Source organism: Lipotes vexillifer, unplaced genomic scaffold (assembly GCF_000442215.2).
Source record: "Lipotes vexillifer unplaced genomic scaffold, Lipotes_vexillifer_v1.1 scaffold1264, whole genome shotgun sequence".
Taxonomy (NCBI): Eukaryota; Metazoa; Chordata; class Mammalia; order Artiodactyla; family Lipotidae; genus Lipotes; species Lipotes vexillifer.
Genome location: NW_006785778.1, coordinates 297,677 through 312,129, shown reverse-complemented (window position 1 = coordinate 312,129; position 14,453 = coordinate 297,677). Strand labels below are relative to the sequence as shown.

Genomic DNA, 14,453 nt, shown 5'->3' with positions numbered 1-14,453 from the left:
GGGAAAGAGAGTAGCTCCAGGTCACACAGCAGAGCATATGTGATCAGGCTGGGATTATAATCTGATGTTCTTTTCACTCTCCCATGATGAAAATGCAACCACAAGGCTGGGTGAAAAACGGGTGACACGTAAATCATTATGACTCAATTTTTCAGTCTCAAAGGATGAATGTTCTTACCACTACCCAAGATCATAAATGGCAGAAAGTAAATGTGATTTTAAGAAAATGCTTTTATCTGTTGGTTTTCTTAAGGGCTACAACCTCTACCACTGCCCATCACCGAGGCAGATGATCTCCCATGGGTTAGTGGAGCAGACTCCCTCAGCTAGAACCACCTCAGTCCCCACCCCCCAAAACATTGTCTTTGCAGTGTCTTCCTTAGAATTTACACCAAGGACCAGATGTTCTCTGGATTAACACCTGTTTGCTAACCATCTGTTTCTTTGGAAGTAATGCTCCCACCTTCTTGCAGCCCCAAAGCACCTGCCAGCAAAACTAGCCATGGCCCAGTATTACCCCAGGTGGTCCCCAAAGCTCCTGGGGGATCACAAAACCATTACCTGGAGACAAACGAAACATTTGGGGGAAGAAAAATAAACGCCAAATATTAAAAGAAGGCTCCCTTTATTTAAAAAATCAGATACAAGCACTAAACTCCATGAGCTGGAGAGCACCAAAGAGAAGGGGCCCCCAAAATATATGCAGATGGAGAGTGGAATCAATCAGAAATCCATTTTATTCTTCCTGAAGAACAAAACACACCTTCTCAACAGTGGACCCCACTCTCAGGCAACATGGCCATGGTGCCCTGATTCAGGTGGGATTAAAGATTTCCTTCCAAAGTCACTGGGATGAAGAGCCATTCCACTTTAACCCCTGTACAACCTTTTTAAACACACAACTCCTCGGGCAGTCCTTTCTGGCACCCGGTTGGAGGGCGAACTGAAGTTTCCAGTGTAAGGGTGCTCTCTGCTGAAAACACCAGAGTCACAAACTCCACCCAGGCCCTGGGAAGGCTGAGCTCCCCCGTCTCACGCCGTCCTCATCAGAGTCGTTCCTTTGCAGAGCTTGGGGGCCCTCAAGCCAGCAATACCTGAAGCAGCTCTGACCTCACCAGAGACTTCTCAGACTCAAACTCATGGCCATCAGCCCTGGGGGAGATGGTGGCTGAAAGGCACAGAGCCAGGAAGGCCTTCTGAGTCCAAATCACACGCTAACTTTAGAAGTGGGCATGTCTGGGAGCTGTTGTTTCACTAAGAATGGACTTACTCTTTCTGCTTGAGTTTTAGGATCTCCAGCAAATGAGTTGTGTGTGTGTGTGTGTGTGTGTGTGTGTGTGTGTGTGTGTGTGGTGGGGAGGGCGTGACTGGGCTTTGAGAGATGACCTGCTGAAAAACCAAGACACAAAGACCGAGAGGGGCAAAGCAAGCATCCTTAGGCACAGAAGGGAGATCTGGTGACTCATATTAACCTGTTAATTTATACCGTGGCTCTGTACAAAAATAAAAAGGTTCTCATAAGATTAACAATTTAAATAAATATCTGATAGAATACTCTTTTTCTCGTTTTTATAGCTCATCTTTGGGGTTGATATTTGGTTTGTGCTTCCCTTGCTGTGCTTGATCCAGGATCGCGATCACTTCATCAGCCTGTATTCGCTCCTGCAAAAAAAGACAATTTACACATTGCTGTTACAAGCATACTAATCAGTGGCAGAAGCTTTCTCAACACTCCCAGGCATCCATCTGTACATGGATGGGTGCTAAATCTGGCTAAGAATGAAACCTCATCTCCATCCCTACCCGGGTACCTTCTCTTAACTTCCCTATGTCCTGAGCAATTACTTTCCAAGATTTCTCTCTTGCCAAGCAATCTTGTATATTCAACTGCTGACTTCCCTTGCTACTTTGTGGTCCCACAGAGATCTCCAATTCAGTTCTCCAGGTCAGAGTTCAAGCTGAATTCACCGTTTTCTCCCCCACAGGCCTACTCTGTCCTCTTCACATATTTCTTCTCTCAGTAGAGACCGCCACTGCTCCCCCATTTGCCCCAAAAGCCTGACCAGGGTTTATTGGATCTGATAAATCACCAGTCCTCTCTGTTCTGCCTCCTGTTTCTGCCCCCTCTTTTTTCAGTGCACATACCGTTGCCTTACTTTAGGCCACTGTTTCTCAACCTTGGCACGGCTGACGTCTTGGAGCAGATAACTCTCTGTTGGGTGGGTTGTCCTGTGCATTGTAGGATGTTTAGCAGCATCCCTGGCTTCTGCCTACTACAGGTAACCAGTGGCACATGCCTGGCCCCAAGTCGTGACAACCAAACATGTCTCTAAATGTTGCCAAATGTGCCCTATAGGACGCAAAATTGCTCCTGCTTGAGGACCATGGGTTTACGCTCTCATCATCTCTTAACTCAGTTACTGCGGCAGCTTCCAAATTGATCTGTTTCACACCCCCTCCCACGTGCTTCTGATGGACTCTCTGTACTTGAATCATGATCCCCACCCTTTCCTGCTCACTGATCACAACCTTCACGTGGGTTCCCATTGCTCCACGCTCCAGGTGGGATCTTCTTTTTTTTTTTTTCTCAGTACACGGGCCCCTCACTGTTGTGGCCTCTCCCGTTGCGGAGCACAGGCTCCGGACGCGCAGGCTCAGCGGCCATGGCTCACGGGCCTAGCCGCTCCGCGGCATGTGTGATCTTCCTGGACCAGGGCACGAACCCGTGTCCCCTGCATCGACAGATGGACTCTCAACCACTGTGCCACCAGGGAAGCCCTTTCTTTTTTCTTTAAGAAGATGTTGGGAGTAGGAGTTTATTATTTTATTTATTGATTTTTGCTGTTGGGTCTTCGTTTCTGTGCGAGGGCATTCTCTAGCTTCAGCAACTGGGGGGCCACTCTTCATCGCGGTGCATGGGCCTCTCACTATCGCGGCCTCTCTTGTTGCGGATCACAGGCTCCAGACGCGCAGGCTCAGTAGTTGTGGCTCACGGGCCCAGTTGCTCCGCGGCATGTGGGATCCTCCCGGACCAGGGCTCGAACCCATGTCCCCTGCATCGGCAGGCGGATTCTCAACCACTGCGCCACCCGGGAAGCCTCCAGGTCCGACCTTCTTGATGTGCTTATAAGGACTCTGACTTTTCTTTCTTCTTCAGTTCACCTTGTCTTCCCCTCTCACCTCACCTTACATTCCACCTTCCTGACTTACCGCAAGGTCTCTGAATGCAGCACTCTGAGAAGGACTTCCTCATCATAGTCCAGGTTAAGTGCCCCTAGGATTTAAAGGATGCTTCCAGTGTATCCTATGCTTTCTCTTATCCCCACACCAATCCTTCAACAGGCCCAGCTGGTCTACCTCCAAATGGCATCTCCAATCGCCCACATCTTTTCACCGTCTTTATCATGACTCTAGTCTACGACGTGTTAGCTACAGTAATCTTTCCTCTCCTGTAACTCCTGGCGCTGGAGGAGGTGAGGAAGGAATATGGCACCCCCTGTACATTTAGAGTAGAATTCGTATTTCTTGAGCAGCTTGTCCATCTGATCACCGCCTCCTCTGTGCCCTCTTTTCAGCCCGCTCTCCACCTTGCATGCCCTGTTCTGGCCACCCTGGCGTTCTTTGCTTCTTGACTGTTCTGTGCTCCCTCTTGGCTCTGGGCCTTTACAACCTCTTCTCGCCCTGGAATACTCCTCCGAAGACCTTTACCACGGTTAGCTCCTTCTTGTCACTTGTCTGGAGGCCCCTCACACTTCACCCCCGGCTCCTTTCTACTCTCAGATCAGTTGCCTTGTTCTCTTTCCCACATATCATTTTTCACTATCTGAAAATCCCTCAATTATTTATTCTTTTACTTATTTGTTGTCTTTTTCCACTAGAAGGTAAGCTCCATGAAAGCAGGGAGCCTTGCCATGTTTGGTCACTGTTGTTTTTCCTGTGTCCAGAAAAGCTACAGACATTTGGCAAGGGAGTATTATAGTTGATGAATAAATACAGAATTGGATGAAGGGCTGTCCCTGTCTAAAACATCTCTCCCTAAGGAAATCATGCTCATCTTCTAAAGCTCATGTCAAATGCCATCTCCTCAACGAAGCCTTTCCTGGTTTCCTCTTTCTATCCCCTAAACACCATGCATTTTTAAAAATTAATTAATTTTATTTTTAGCTGTGTCTCTTCTTAGTTGCTGCATGCGGGATCTTTCGTTGCAGTGTGCCGGCTCTTCGTTGTGGCACACGGGCTTCTCTAGTTGTGGCGTGCGGGCTCTCTAGTTGTGACCCGTGTGCTCAGTAGTTGTGGCGCATGGGCTTAGTTGCCCCGCGGCACGTGAGATCTTAGCTCCCCAGCCAGGGATTGAACCAGTGTCCCCTGCATTGCAGGACGGATTCTTAACCACTGGACCATGAGGGAAGTCCCCACCATGCATTTTTGCCTCTAATAATTCCTATTGAACTTTGCTATGCTTTTATTACTCAGGACCCTGTATTATCTCTTCACTTTGACTTTAAGCTCCCTGAAAATAAAAGTTATGTCTTATCTAGTTTGTATGTCCTATAGGTAGTCCCTAGCACAATGTCCAGCATAGTAAGTTATATAAAGAACTATTTTATGACTTGAAAACAAAGCCTCTTGTATTCAAGAGCTTGTGATTGAGCACGATATTGACCAAAAGGCACCTACAAGGACCAAATATACTAAATAACAGAAAACTAAACTGTCTTGATGTCCAAATAAAATGGGTGAGTATTACTTTTATGAATATGGGGAGAACATCCTGCTGATTAGCAAACTGATGTAGATACAAAATGTCGCAATCTGAATGCACAGGAGACTGTTGTCATGTACGTCCTGAAAGGAAAGATGTTTAAGAGCTGCAAGTCTCTATACAAGCAACTGAAGCTTCTAATATTGGGCATCCTTACCGGTGTATGTTGCTAAATACTCCTTGAGAATTCAGTGCCTTTAAAGTAATATATGAGCATGGAAGTCTGCCAGTTCTCATGATGTATTGATAGGCAGGCTCTCTTTGCCCCGGTATTCAACCTGAGAGTAGATGCCTAACTCAGGGACTCTGAAGATTTTTTGCACATTGAAATCACCTGGGGAGCTTTTAAAACTTCCGACACTTAGGTTACAGCCCAAATCAATTAACCCAGAATTTCCAAGGGTGGTAGACAAAATGTCAATCGTTTGTAAAGATCGCCAATTGATTCCAGTGTGGAGCAAAGTCTGGGAATCACATCATAGGCAAAATTTTCTAGCAGTTGCTTCAGAGGCTCTGGTCATTTTCTTCTGTGACCACTAGATGTCGCCACAGCCTGGAGATTGAAGAATTTTCCTAACACTGTACTTTCCAGGTTAGCAAGGCTCAAAGAGAACTTTGTGTTAGCTTATTTCGATATAAAAAATATCTTGGGAGAGAGGGCCGAGGTAATGAATAATAATACAGGTTAAATGTTTATTGAATTAAACACTAAAGGGAAAAAAGGGCGAGGCAATTTTTCAACAATGTGATAGCTGCACTGCGTACTCAGGTACCTAGTTTCCTTAGTCCAGAAGGAGTAATGTGGAGGAACGCTGACATTTTGGATGTGGAGACACAGGAGGAGAGAGGAATTACAGGTGAAGGAAGTGAAGTTTTCAGATCTCTCCCTGCTCTGCTCCCTCTGTCAGGACCATCCTTTTCTCTTTCTGTGGCTGGCTATCATCCTCTGCTCTCTTAGGATTGCGCTTATGTACGGAAGTCTTCCTTGCTATCCCCCTGCAAACGCAGACTGCTGTTTTCTCCCCGTCATTTGCTTTTCAGCCTTTCTAAGCTCCTCGTGGCCAAAGCTATGCTTTGTTCAACTGTGTACCCCCAGGGCCTACCTAGTGGAGTTTTCCAGGCACAGAGTAGATCTTCCATAAACATTTGTGAAACATATGAATGAATGCTTAGGGGATATGGCTTAAAAACTGAGTCAGGTTTGATGGCAAAAAGTATATGAGAAAGAGAAACTCATTTTAAAGTTTCTGATGACATTGGATTCAATTTAGGGATGTAAAGAGGACATCTGGTTAGAATGCCATTTGCAAGACTAGAATTTCATAGCTCCATTAAGACTCAAGGCTGGAGAAGACTTTGAAGTCGTCCGGTTTAGTCCTTGCCATGAAGTTCCAGGTTCAGGTTCAGCATTCCATGCCAAGCAGTTGCTGAGGCTTTGACTGGAGCCGTCCAGCGACAAGAAACTCAATACTTCCAAAGAAGACAAGTCCACCAAACAGTGCTGACGATTAGAAAGTTATTCCTTATGTTGAGCCTAGATTTTCCTCCCAGGGGCTTGTATCCAGAGGTCTTAATTCATCCTTCTGCAGCCTCACAGACAGACACCATAATCTCTGCCCACAGCATCCAGAAGAATATGATCATGGTCTACTTCCAATAGAATAATAACAATATTTTAATATTTAATTTAATAGTAGTAAATGATAAACTTTCAGGTGTCCTCACCCTCTTGTATATATGTTTCATAAATTATTCAGTGAACTTTTAAAGGATTTGTTGAGAAAACAAATCAGTCTTCCCAGTGACCAGTAAAAAATGATTCCTCTCTCTTGATGCTACAATTTATTAATAAACTCAAGACTAATTAGAGACTGCCAAATATGGCTGTGATGTCTATTTCTGCAAACCTTCACTTCTAAGAACCCATCTGATTAAGAACTGCAGTCACAGCCCTTCTTTTCCTCAAACTCATCCTACAAACATCAAATGTGTAATTTGCTAGGTTATGGATCTGATTAACAAAATTTGTTCTTGCTTAGAAAACAGAGCCAGTGTTGGAAACCAGACAGAAAGGATTCTGTAGAAGTTTTTGTTTTGTTTTGGTTTGGTTTCGGTTTGTTTTTTTCCCCATGATCTCTAAGATCCCTGAAGGGTTATGGATCAAAAGGGCTTTTCCGATAAATCAGTTCATGAAGCAGGTCTATGGGATGTCTCAGTGGCTTTCTGGGTGGGTCAGAAACTCACCAATTCTCTGTAGAGTGGGTCCAAGGTAAACCACAGAGCCACAGCACACCTCTGGCCCTTGGTGACTGCCTTCACCCCATGTGGGTTCTCTCCTCCAGATGAGAAGCTGATCATACGCCCACACTTTGGTTTTATAGAGGCCTGAGAAAGAGAGTGAAAATTTGGCTCTCAATTCCCATACTGTTAACGTTTCTACAATCCCCCTTCTCTATCCTTCTAATGGAATCCTGGGGTTGAAAACTGCTTCAATTTCCTCGTCTGTAAAACAAAGATAAGGTCAAAACAATACCTAATTCAGAAAATAAAGTTATCAGGTAAAACAGTTGGCACAGTCCATGGCAAATGCTAATTGCTCAATACATGCTATGTTGGTAGCTGGTAAACTCCATGGAGGCAAAGGCCCTCTCTTTTAATTCACGTCTCTAATTTTAGCACTAGCACAACATCTGGCCTAAGTAGATGTACATTTAATATTTGTGGAATGACAAAAACAAATCAAGGGGACATGTAAAGTACTGGTAAATTCTTATAATTGATCTAGGTAGTGGTTCCATGGATGCACCCTTTCTAATTCCTTATTGTGCATTTATGGTTTGTGAACTTCTCATAATACAAAAATTTTTTAAAGTCAAGTCTAATCCCATGTGATACTTTAATTCCTGTTACAATATTCCTGCCCAGTAGTCCTCAGCCAATGTTTTCATACCTCCAGTGATGAGAACACACCACCCCTTCAGGTGACCAATTCCATGGCCTCCAGGGCTCTGGAATGATGGGCACAGTCCTTCCAAGCTTGGCTCAGATGGAGCTGTCCACTAATGATTAGCTAGGACAGGGGAGAAGGGAAAGAGGCACTGCTGGGGGGCCCTGAGCCAGAGCATTAGATCAAACAAGCAGGCTCTCCAAACTGGGTAAGCTGAAGCAATGGAATATTAGGGGTCTTGCTTCCGTGAATAAAGTGTCTGCTCTAAGCAGAGTTCATTTTTCTTTCTTGAGAAACACAGAAACCTGACTTATTCCATAGTACAGCTTAGAAATAAAAGCAAGACAGTGGCACCAATCGTTGTACTATTTGATAAGATGGACCAGTTCTAACTAGCTATTTTCTGAATTGATTTGAGTTGATACATGACCATTAGAAGAACCTTTGGTCCCCGTCACCATAAAATGGGATTGGCTAAGTTTTTCCACTGCCAGCTTCAGGAGGAATATTTGGAAGATTTCCTGAAGTCCTTGAGTGCTACTTAACGTAGGTACTCCCAGACTGTGTGATGAACTTGTGGAAGGTCAAAGGTAAGTGGAGTAGTCAAAGATCCTGAGGGGTGTGTGTGTGTGTGTGTGTGTGTGTGTGTGTGTGTGTGTGTTGTGTGTGCGTGTTAAAAGGAAGAGCAGAGAAAAGCAGTCACTTTCTGGGTTACTCTTCTGTTCACAATAATTGAGGAGCGATTTGTCTTTGCTAGAGAGATTTGCTTTTCTCAAGCAGCTTTATCAAAGTGACTTTCTGATGTAAATCTAGGTTCCTAGTTACTGGTGCCTCCAGCATCAATCAGATTTTGTGTTTCTGGAGGAGGAATTTGTTGTGCATTTTCACACAGAAACAGCAAATTAACTAATATTAGAAGACATATGAAGCAGGACAGGAAAGCCTTCCTATACGCATGGCTTTAGGATCTAATTTCAAATTTTCTGAGCTGCTCATTCCTTGGTGCTGGTCAAGTGCTTACTTGTCCACACGCACTTGCCATTGCTTCTATGTGATTAGAGTCTTGGCATCAACATCTTACAATACTAAAGAGATGCTGTGGGAACAATTTAATGCTTTGTCTCTGATGGAAGAATTGAAAACATGTTTACACATGAAGAACTTTGGGAAAAGAAGCTATCCATTGCCTGAAGCAGTTGGGATTGGTTGTAGGTATGTTGAGTCACAAAGGACTAATCTTATCAAATGGAGAGCATCACCTCTCATATATCAGGTATGCGGAGGAATAAACAAGCTCCACTAATGACATTGCTTCTAAGGGAAAATGTATTCTGAAGTTTAAATGATTGTAAACATACGTTTGGAACACAGCCCCACTGAGTTTAGTTTTTCATAAAGCAAATGGAACTCATTGGATTTTATCTTTTTCAAATTTGCACAGAGAAACCAAAATAACTAAATACCCATGTTTCACAAATATGCTGCTGTCGAAAATAATCCATGGTTCTTCCAAGTATGATGAAAGAAAATTCCTTTTGATTTGCATCTGACTGATGATTAAAGTCAGAGAAGGCTTTGTGCTGTACTTGCCTTGAATAAATGTAAATCTTCAGCCACCATTCAGTAATTATACAATTTCCAGATTTTTCCAAAGTAAAGAACTTAGGAGACTATTCTTCCTTGCATAGCACAAAGCTGGGGCATTTCCCTGCTCCAATTTTCCCTCCAGAATCAAGGGAGGGAAAACTGAAAAGAAAAACTATCCATTCCTCTTCGTTATTGGCACTGGTTAACTAAGAATTTTAATTATCTACAAAATGCTCCCAAAACTCTACCATATGCATTAATCTGAAGTAGAACTAATTTTTGAAAATAGATCTCTCAACTTGGAGTCTTTTCATTAAAACATTGTTTAAATTAGTTTTTCTTTTACTTTTTTAGGGGATGGTGGTGGTTAGATTCAGTACTTTTAAAAATAGCTGCATCTTTATCTTAAAAGTATAAATCTCTTAAAGGGGAGTAGTATCCGCTTTCACATCTTTAAAAAGCAGAATTACAGTTAATTTGCATCAAAAATTGGTGAATTCACACATATTTAATGATTCATTTAATTAATGATTCATACATATCAATAATATTCCCGCCTTACTTATTTTCAAACATTGAACATTTCCAAATATGGCCACTAGGTGGCGTAGAAGCAAATAAATCTTTTCAACCACCTTCCTGATTTTCTTTCCAATTGTGAGATTCAAGCAGTTTTGAACCTGTTAGCAGAGCTCAGAAATCAAATGCTTTCTGAACAGAGGCTTTTCAAAAGTTGATATTTTTGTATTGGCATTTAAACTGAGCCTGGATCATCAGTCTTGATTTAATTTCCCAAATCATGAAGCATCAAAATACTCCCATGATAAGATTTAAGCTTTTTACAAAAAAGAGTGTGAGGCATCATGACCTTTTAAATATACAGTATATTAAAGTGTATGAAATATTTTTCTTAATTATATCAATGTTTCTGGACAATTTTAACCAGAATTCCCATAGGTTTTCCCTTTAAATCCAGTAATACATCGTTTTTATATCATTTGCTTACACCCTGGTAGTATGCCATGAATGAGACCAAGAAAAGGGTACAAAATATGAGGGGAAAGAAATAAAACTCAGAAAAAAGTTGTGGAAATAGCTTACATAATTCAAAATCCTTGAAATTTATCACATACATGTCTCAACTATTTTGATTTTGTATAGAGGAAAGAGATATCTCATAATCTACTTATAATTCAATTATCTCCTCAATCAGAAAACCTCTTTTTTCTACCATGGCATATGCTGTTCGGCTTAAAAACCAAAGATTCTGGCTGTACAGTTTATATGTGTTCAGTAGGCTGGTTGTCCAAAGGCATTAGTTTGCTTAGGAAGATGGTGGTTGAATTTAACTTTTGATTTTTGATCTACGAAGGTGTGTTTAGAATCTCATCCAAAGTATGAATATATAACACGTGTGTCTGTGTGAATGTGTATATATCAATTTTCAAGTATAGGTTTACTTACCATCAGAATTTATATATATATATATATATATATATATATACACACGCATATCATAATTTGGATAATGAGGGGTATGGAAGCCAATGCTCACCTAAACATAGAGCACCAGGGTCCTTGAAAGCCATTCTGTAGAGTCATTTGACTTGTCATAGTCGTGGGTGATTTAAGAATAAGTGTTTTTAGGTTCCCATCAGATTACTTGGCAAAGGATCAGAAGACCTAGGTTCTAGTTCTAAGTCTAACACAAACTGACTATATGATCCTTAATATATATTCTTTAAATTACCCATCTGTAAAAAGGAAAAGAAGATTTTTATTGATGATTCCATTTCTAACATTTTATAATGTATACATTTACTGGATCTCTCTCCACCTCATGAATTCTCAAGCTCAGAAATATTTGAAATCCAGCAGTCTTCGGAAAATGGCAAAATTGAGACTAAAAACGCTAGATAAGTTTGCAAGAATATGCTTGCTCACGGTCACAGTTTTGGCATCCATCTCAGTGAATATGAATTCTCCTCCTTCAAAGTCATCATTCATATACAGGAGAGCACTGTAAGAAGAACGGGAAGCAATTTGTACTCTTACATGCCTACACAACATCATCGCAGAATACGGCAGACTGGGCATGAACTGACCAGCCCGATTAGTAAGTTTCCTCTGAACCAAACATTAAAATGATTGACCCTCCTAACCCTCAAGAGTAAGATCAGATGTAGGGTCATAACCCTGAAGTATTCATTTATTCCACTCAGGTTAAAGTTTTAATTATATGTCAAACTTCATCTCACATTTCACCTCCTCCAAGTAAAACCTAGCTAGGTTTAATCTAGCCCTCTGATCTTGCCCACAGAATCTAAAACTCTGCTCTTCCCTTTTATACTAATAACTCAAAAGGATGTATTTTTTCCTTAAGTAGCTGGAGAGATCTAGGGGGTGTATCCAAGTCTTGCAGATAGGGGGCGCTCAATAAACATGTTTGTGTAGAGCACAGTGTAGTAATAATTAACACATTATATACATGATGACTACAACTCCTGACTCTTTACACAGTAAAATATCATTCAATAAGAGAAAACTTTTTTGTCCTGAGTTTTCAGTTTCTTACTTACAAAATGCAGACATAGATAAATGATGTGATGAGATCCCTATGCCTGCTGAGATGCACACCCTGTGTTCTCAGACTGAGATATTAATACATATACCACAAGGAATATGTTTAAATAAAAGCCAAGTGAGAAAAGAAAACTCATAAACTTTACTTTTTATATTAAAACAAAATGGGCATTCTGTGGAATAAGATGCAACAAATCGTGCAGGGATTTTTAAGATAAAAATATGATATGCCGAATTCACTTCTCAGTTGTGGCAGCCGCTTCAGAAGATTATTTGAGCATTTCTGCTTCATTGAGATGAATGTGATGACAAGCAAAACAGATCAGCTTTCTAGTTTCCATGGGGTTTTGATAACTGTTGGGCAAAAGCTTGGTTCTGAATCAGATGCTGGCTGTACCTATAGTCCCGGAATGTGTAAGCAGGAGGCTCCTTCCAGCATTCATTGGCCTCTGGATCCAACAGGCAGTTGTCAGCATGGATGGGATGACTGAGGTCATTTCTTCTATCCTGTTGACCTGCCAGAAAAGGGAACAGGGAAGCATGAGAAATTGAATGCTGTAACCTCCAAGAGCAAAGCTGGCAAACTGTCTTCTCCCGTGGCTGGTGCCCCTTGCAAATTTGAGGATCAGAATGCAGATCAGGCTAAAGAACGCTGGGCAAGCACCGTGAAGAGACTCTGGTCCTGCTTTGATATGAACTTGATGTAAAAAACTGTGGGCAAGTCACACCTGTCTCTTCAGCTATAAAAGTTCTCCAATATAAATATACATGCAGAAATTCCATGCATTTCATGGGCTGTATTTTGTGTGGGGCAGTCAAAGGATGAGGATAAAATGCAAACGTCAAAAAGAAAAGATTTGGGCCCTGGTGGTGCAGTGGTTGATAGTCCACCTGCCGATGCAGGGGACACGGGTTCGTGCCCCGGTCCGGGAAGATCCCACATGCCGCGGAGCGGCTGGGCCCGTGAGCCATGGCCGCTGAGCCTGCGCGTCCGGAGCCTGTGCTCCGCAACGGGAGAGGCCACAACAGTGAGCGGCCCGCGTACTGCAAAAAAAAAGAAAAAGAAAAGAAAAGATTTGATGCAGCTGAAGGTTCACAAGTGGAAAAGTCTACTTCTGTGACATTCTCTCTCCCCTCCTCCTCAGGAGGGTATAGAAGAGAAGATGTAGAGAAAAAAATAGTGACGCCAGGGAGTGAGGAGGTCTCTGCCTTTTCAAGAACATTTCTTTCAACAATCCTTTTTATCTTCTATGCTTCCCTTCAATGCTGGTGGGCATAATGGTGACTGTAATTTCCAGGTTCTTGAACCCTGAAAAGTGAAACCTAGAGCAGAAAGGTAATTTTCTGTGTGATGGTAGCAAGCAGAAGAAATGGATTTGAAAGGGAAAATAGGCAGCGTGGTGGACTTCTAATACTTTAGGGGACCAGCAAAGTAGAAAAAGAGGGAAGGGAAAAATCAGAGTGAGTAAGCTTCTTTTGTGTTAGAAATGTAGAACTCTTCTGAACCGTTAGTCTGACGTGTTCATAGAGCTTTGTTCTGCACTGTTTTCTTTCTCATTTCACTGTGGGTAAAAGGGAACACGTTCAGATTCTGGAATCTCACCAGACAGGGCTGTGCGGCAGACCATGTGTGTATAGGAAAAATACAGGGTTGAGTTCAGCATGAAATAGGATTCGACGATCTTTCGAGCCTTCTCGCTGATGTCATAAAACAGACGGGCACTCTTCAGGGAGACTCGGCCCTCATAGCCAAACTGAAGAAAAAGAAGAATATTAGAAACCACTGGGTTGGTTGGAAGGCTTGACAAACCAGATGCTAGGTTTTATTAAGCCAATATAGGATGCTCATCTCTCTGTTGGCTCGTGGGAATACTACTACAGACTTGTGGATTTGGTTTAGGAAAATGAGGGAAAGTTGAGAGCTAATTAACCCTCTCCTCGTCTCTCAGAACACTTTCCTCACTCTTCTAGATAAACACCTCTCGCAGTACAGACTGATAACTTTTTTGAGTACGTTTTCACCATTGGACCTTGAGTTACTTGAGGACAAGGGGGTTGTGTATTATTTGTCAGATGCAAATCTAGGAAATAGAGTTTGATCAATTGATGACCGAATGGAGGAATGAAGGAGTGATTAAAAACAATGAAGGTGCCATTTCATACTTGCTCCCTTCAATGACCTGATAGGTCTATATCTTAAACCCTTCCTCTCTGCCATTCCCAGAAGATCCTGGGTTGACCATTAGGAATTCAAATCCAAAAGAAGTTAAGTTTTACTCTGAGTGCTTTCAGGACAGTTGCACCTTCAAACTTTTCATTGGGTGTATGGGGTGAAGTTTTTCCTCTGTATCCATCACCGACAAGCATGATTCCCTAGAAGCAAAATACAAGGTGCTTTATTAATGAGGATTATGAATTCATCACATCTCCCTTTCTGCCTTGACTGCCAGAAAGCTGAGAACCAAAGTCAATATTCAGAACCGTCTCCATTTTATTCTAGGATTCCGGTATCATTAATTCTTCCAAGCAAAACAGGGATCTTTGTTTAACTTTCACCCCACTTTTCCATTATGA

At 42.2% G+C, this 14,453-nt stretch overlaps 1 protein-coding gene across 1 annotated transcript in view; it reads right to left on the bottom strand.

Moving 5' to 3' along the window:
* Positions 1 to 1,417: 1,417 nt before the first annotated feature.
* Positions 1,418 to 14,453, bottom strand: part of P3H2 (prolyl 3-hydroxylase 2) — a 161,662-nt gene continuing 148,626 nt past the window's right edge. Inside the window, exons 10-15 of the mRNA XM_007458067.1 lie at positions 14,157 to 14,252; positions 13,483 to 13,633; positions 12,277 to 12,394; positions 11,241 to 11,316; positions 7,007 to 7,147; positions 1,418 to 1,662 (exon numbers count right to left, since the gene is read on the bottom strand). Coding sequence (XP_007458129.1) covers positions 1,570 to 1,662; positions 7,007 to 7,147; positions 11,241 to 11,316; positions 12,277 to 12,394; positions 13,483 to 13,633; positions 14,157 to 14,252 — 675 coding nt within the window. The 3' untranslated portion in view covers positions 1,418 to 1,569. The remainder of the gene's footprint in view (positions 1,663 to 7,006; positions 7,148 to 11,240; positions 11,317 to 12,276; positions 12,395 to 13,482; positions 13,634 to 14,156; positions 14,253 to 14,453) is intronic.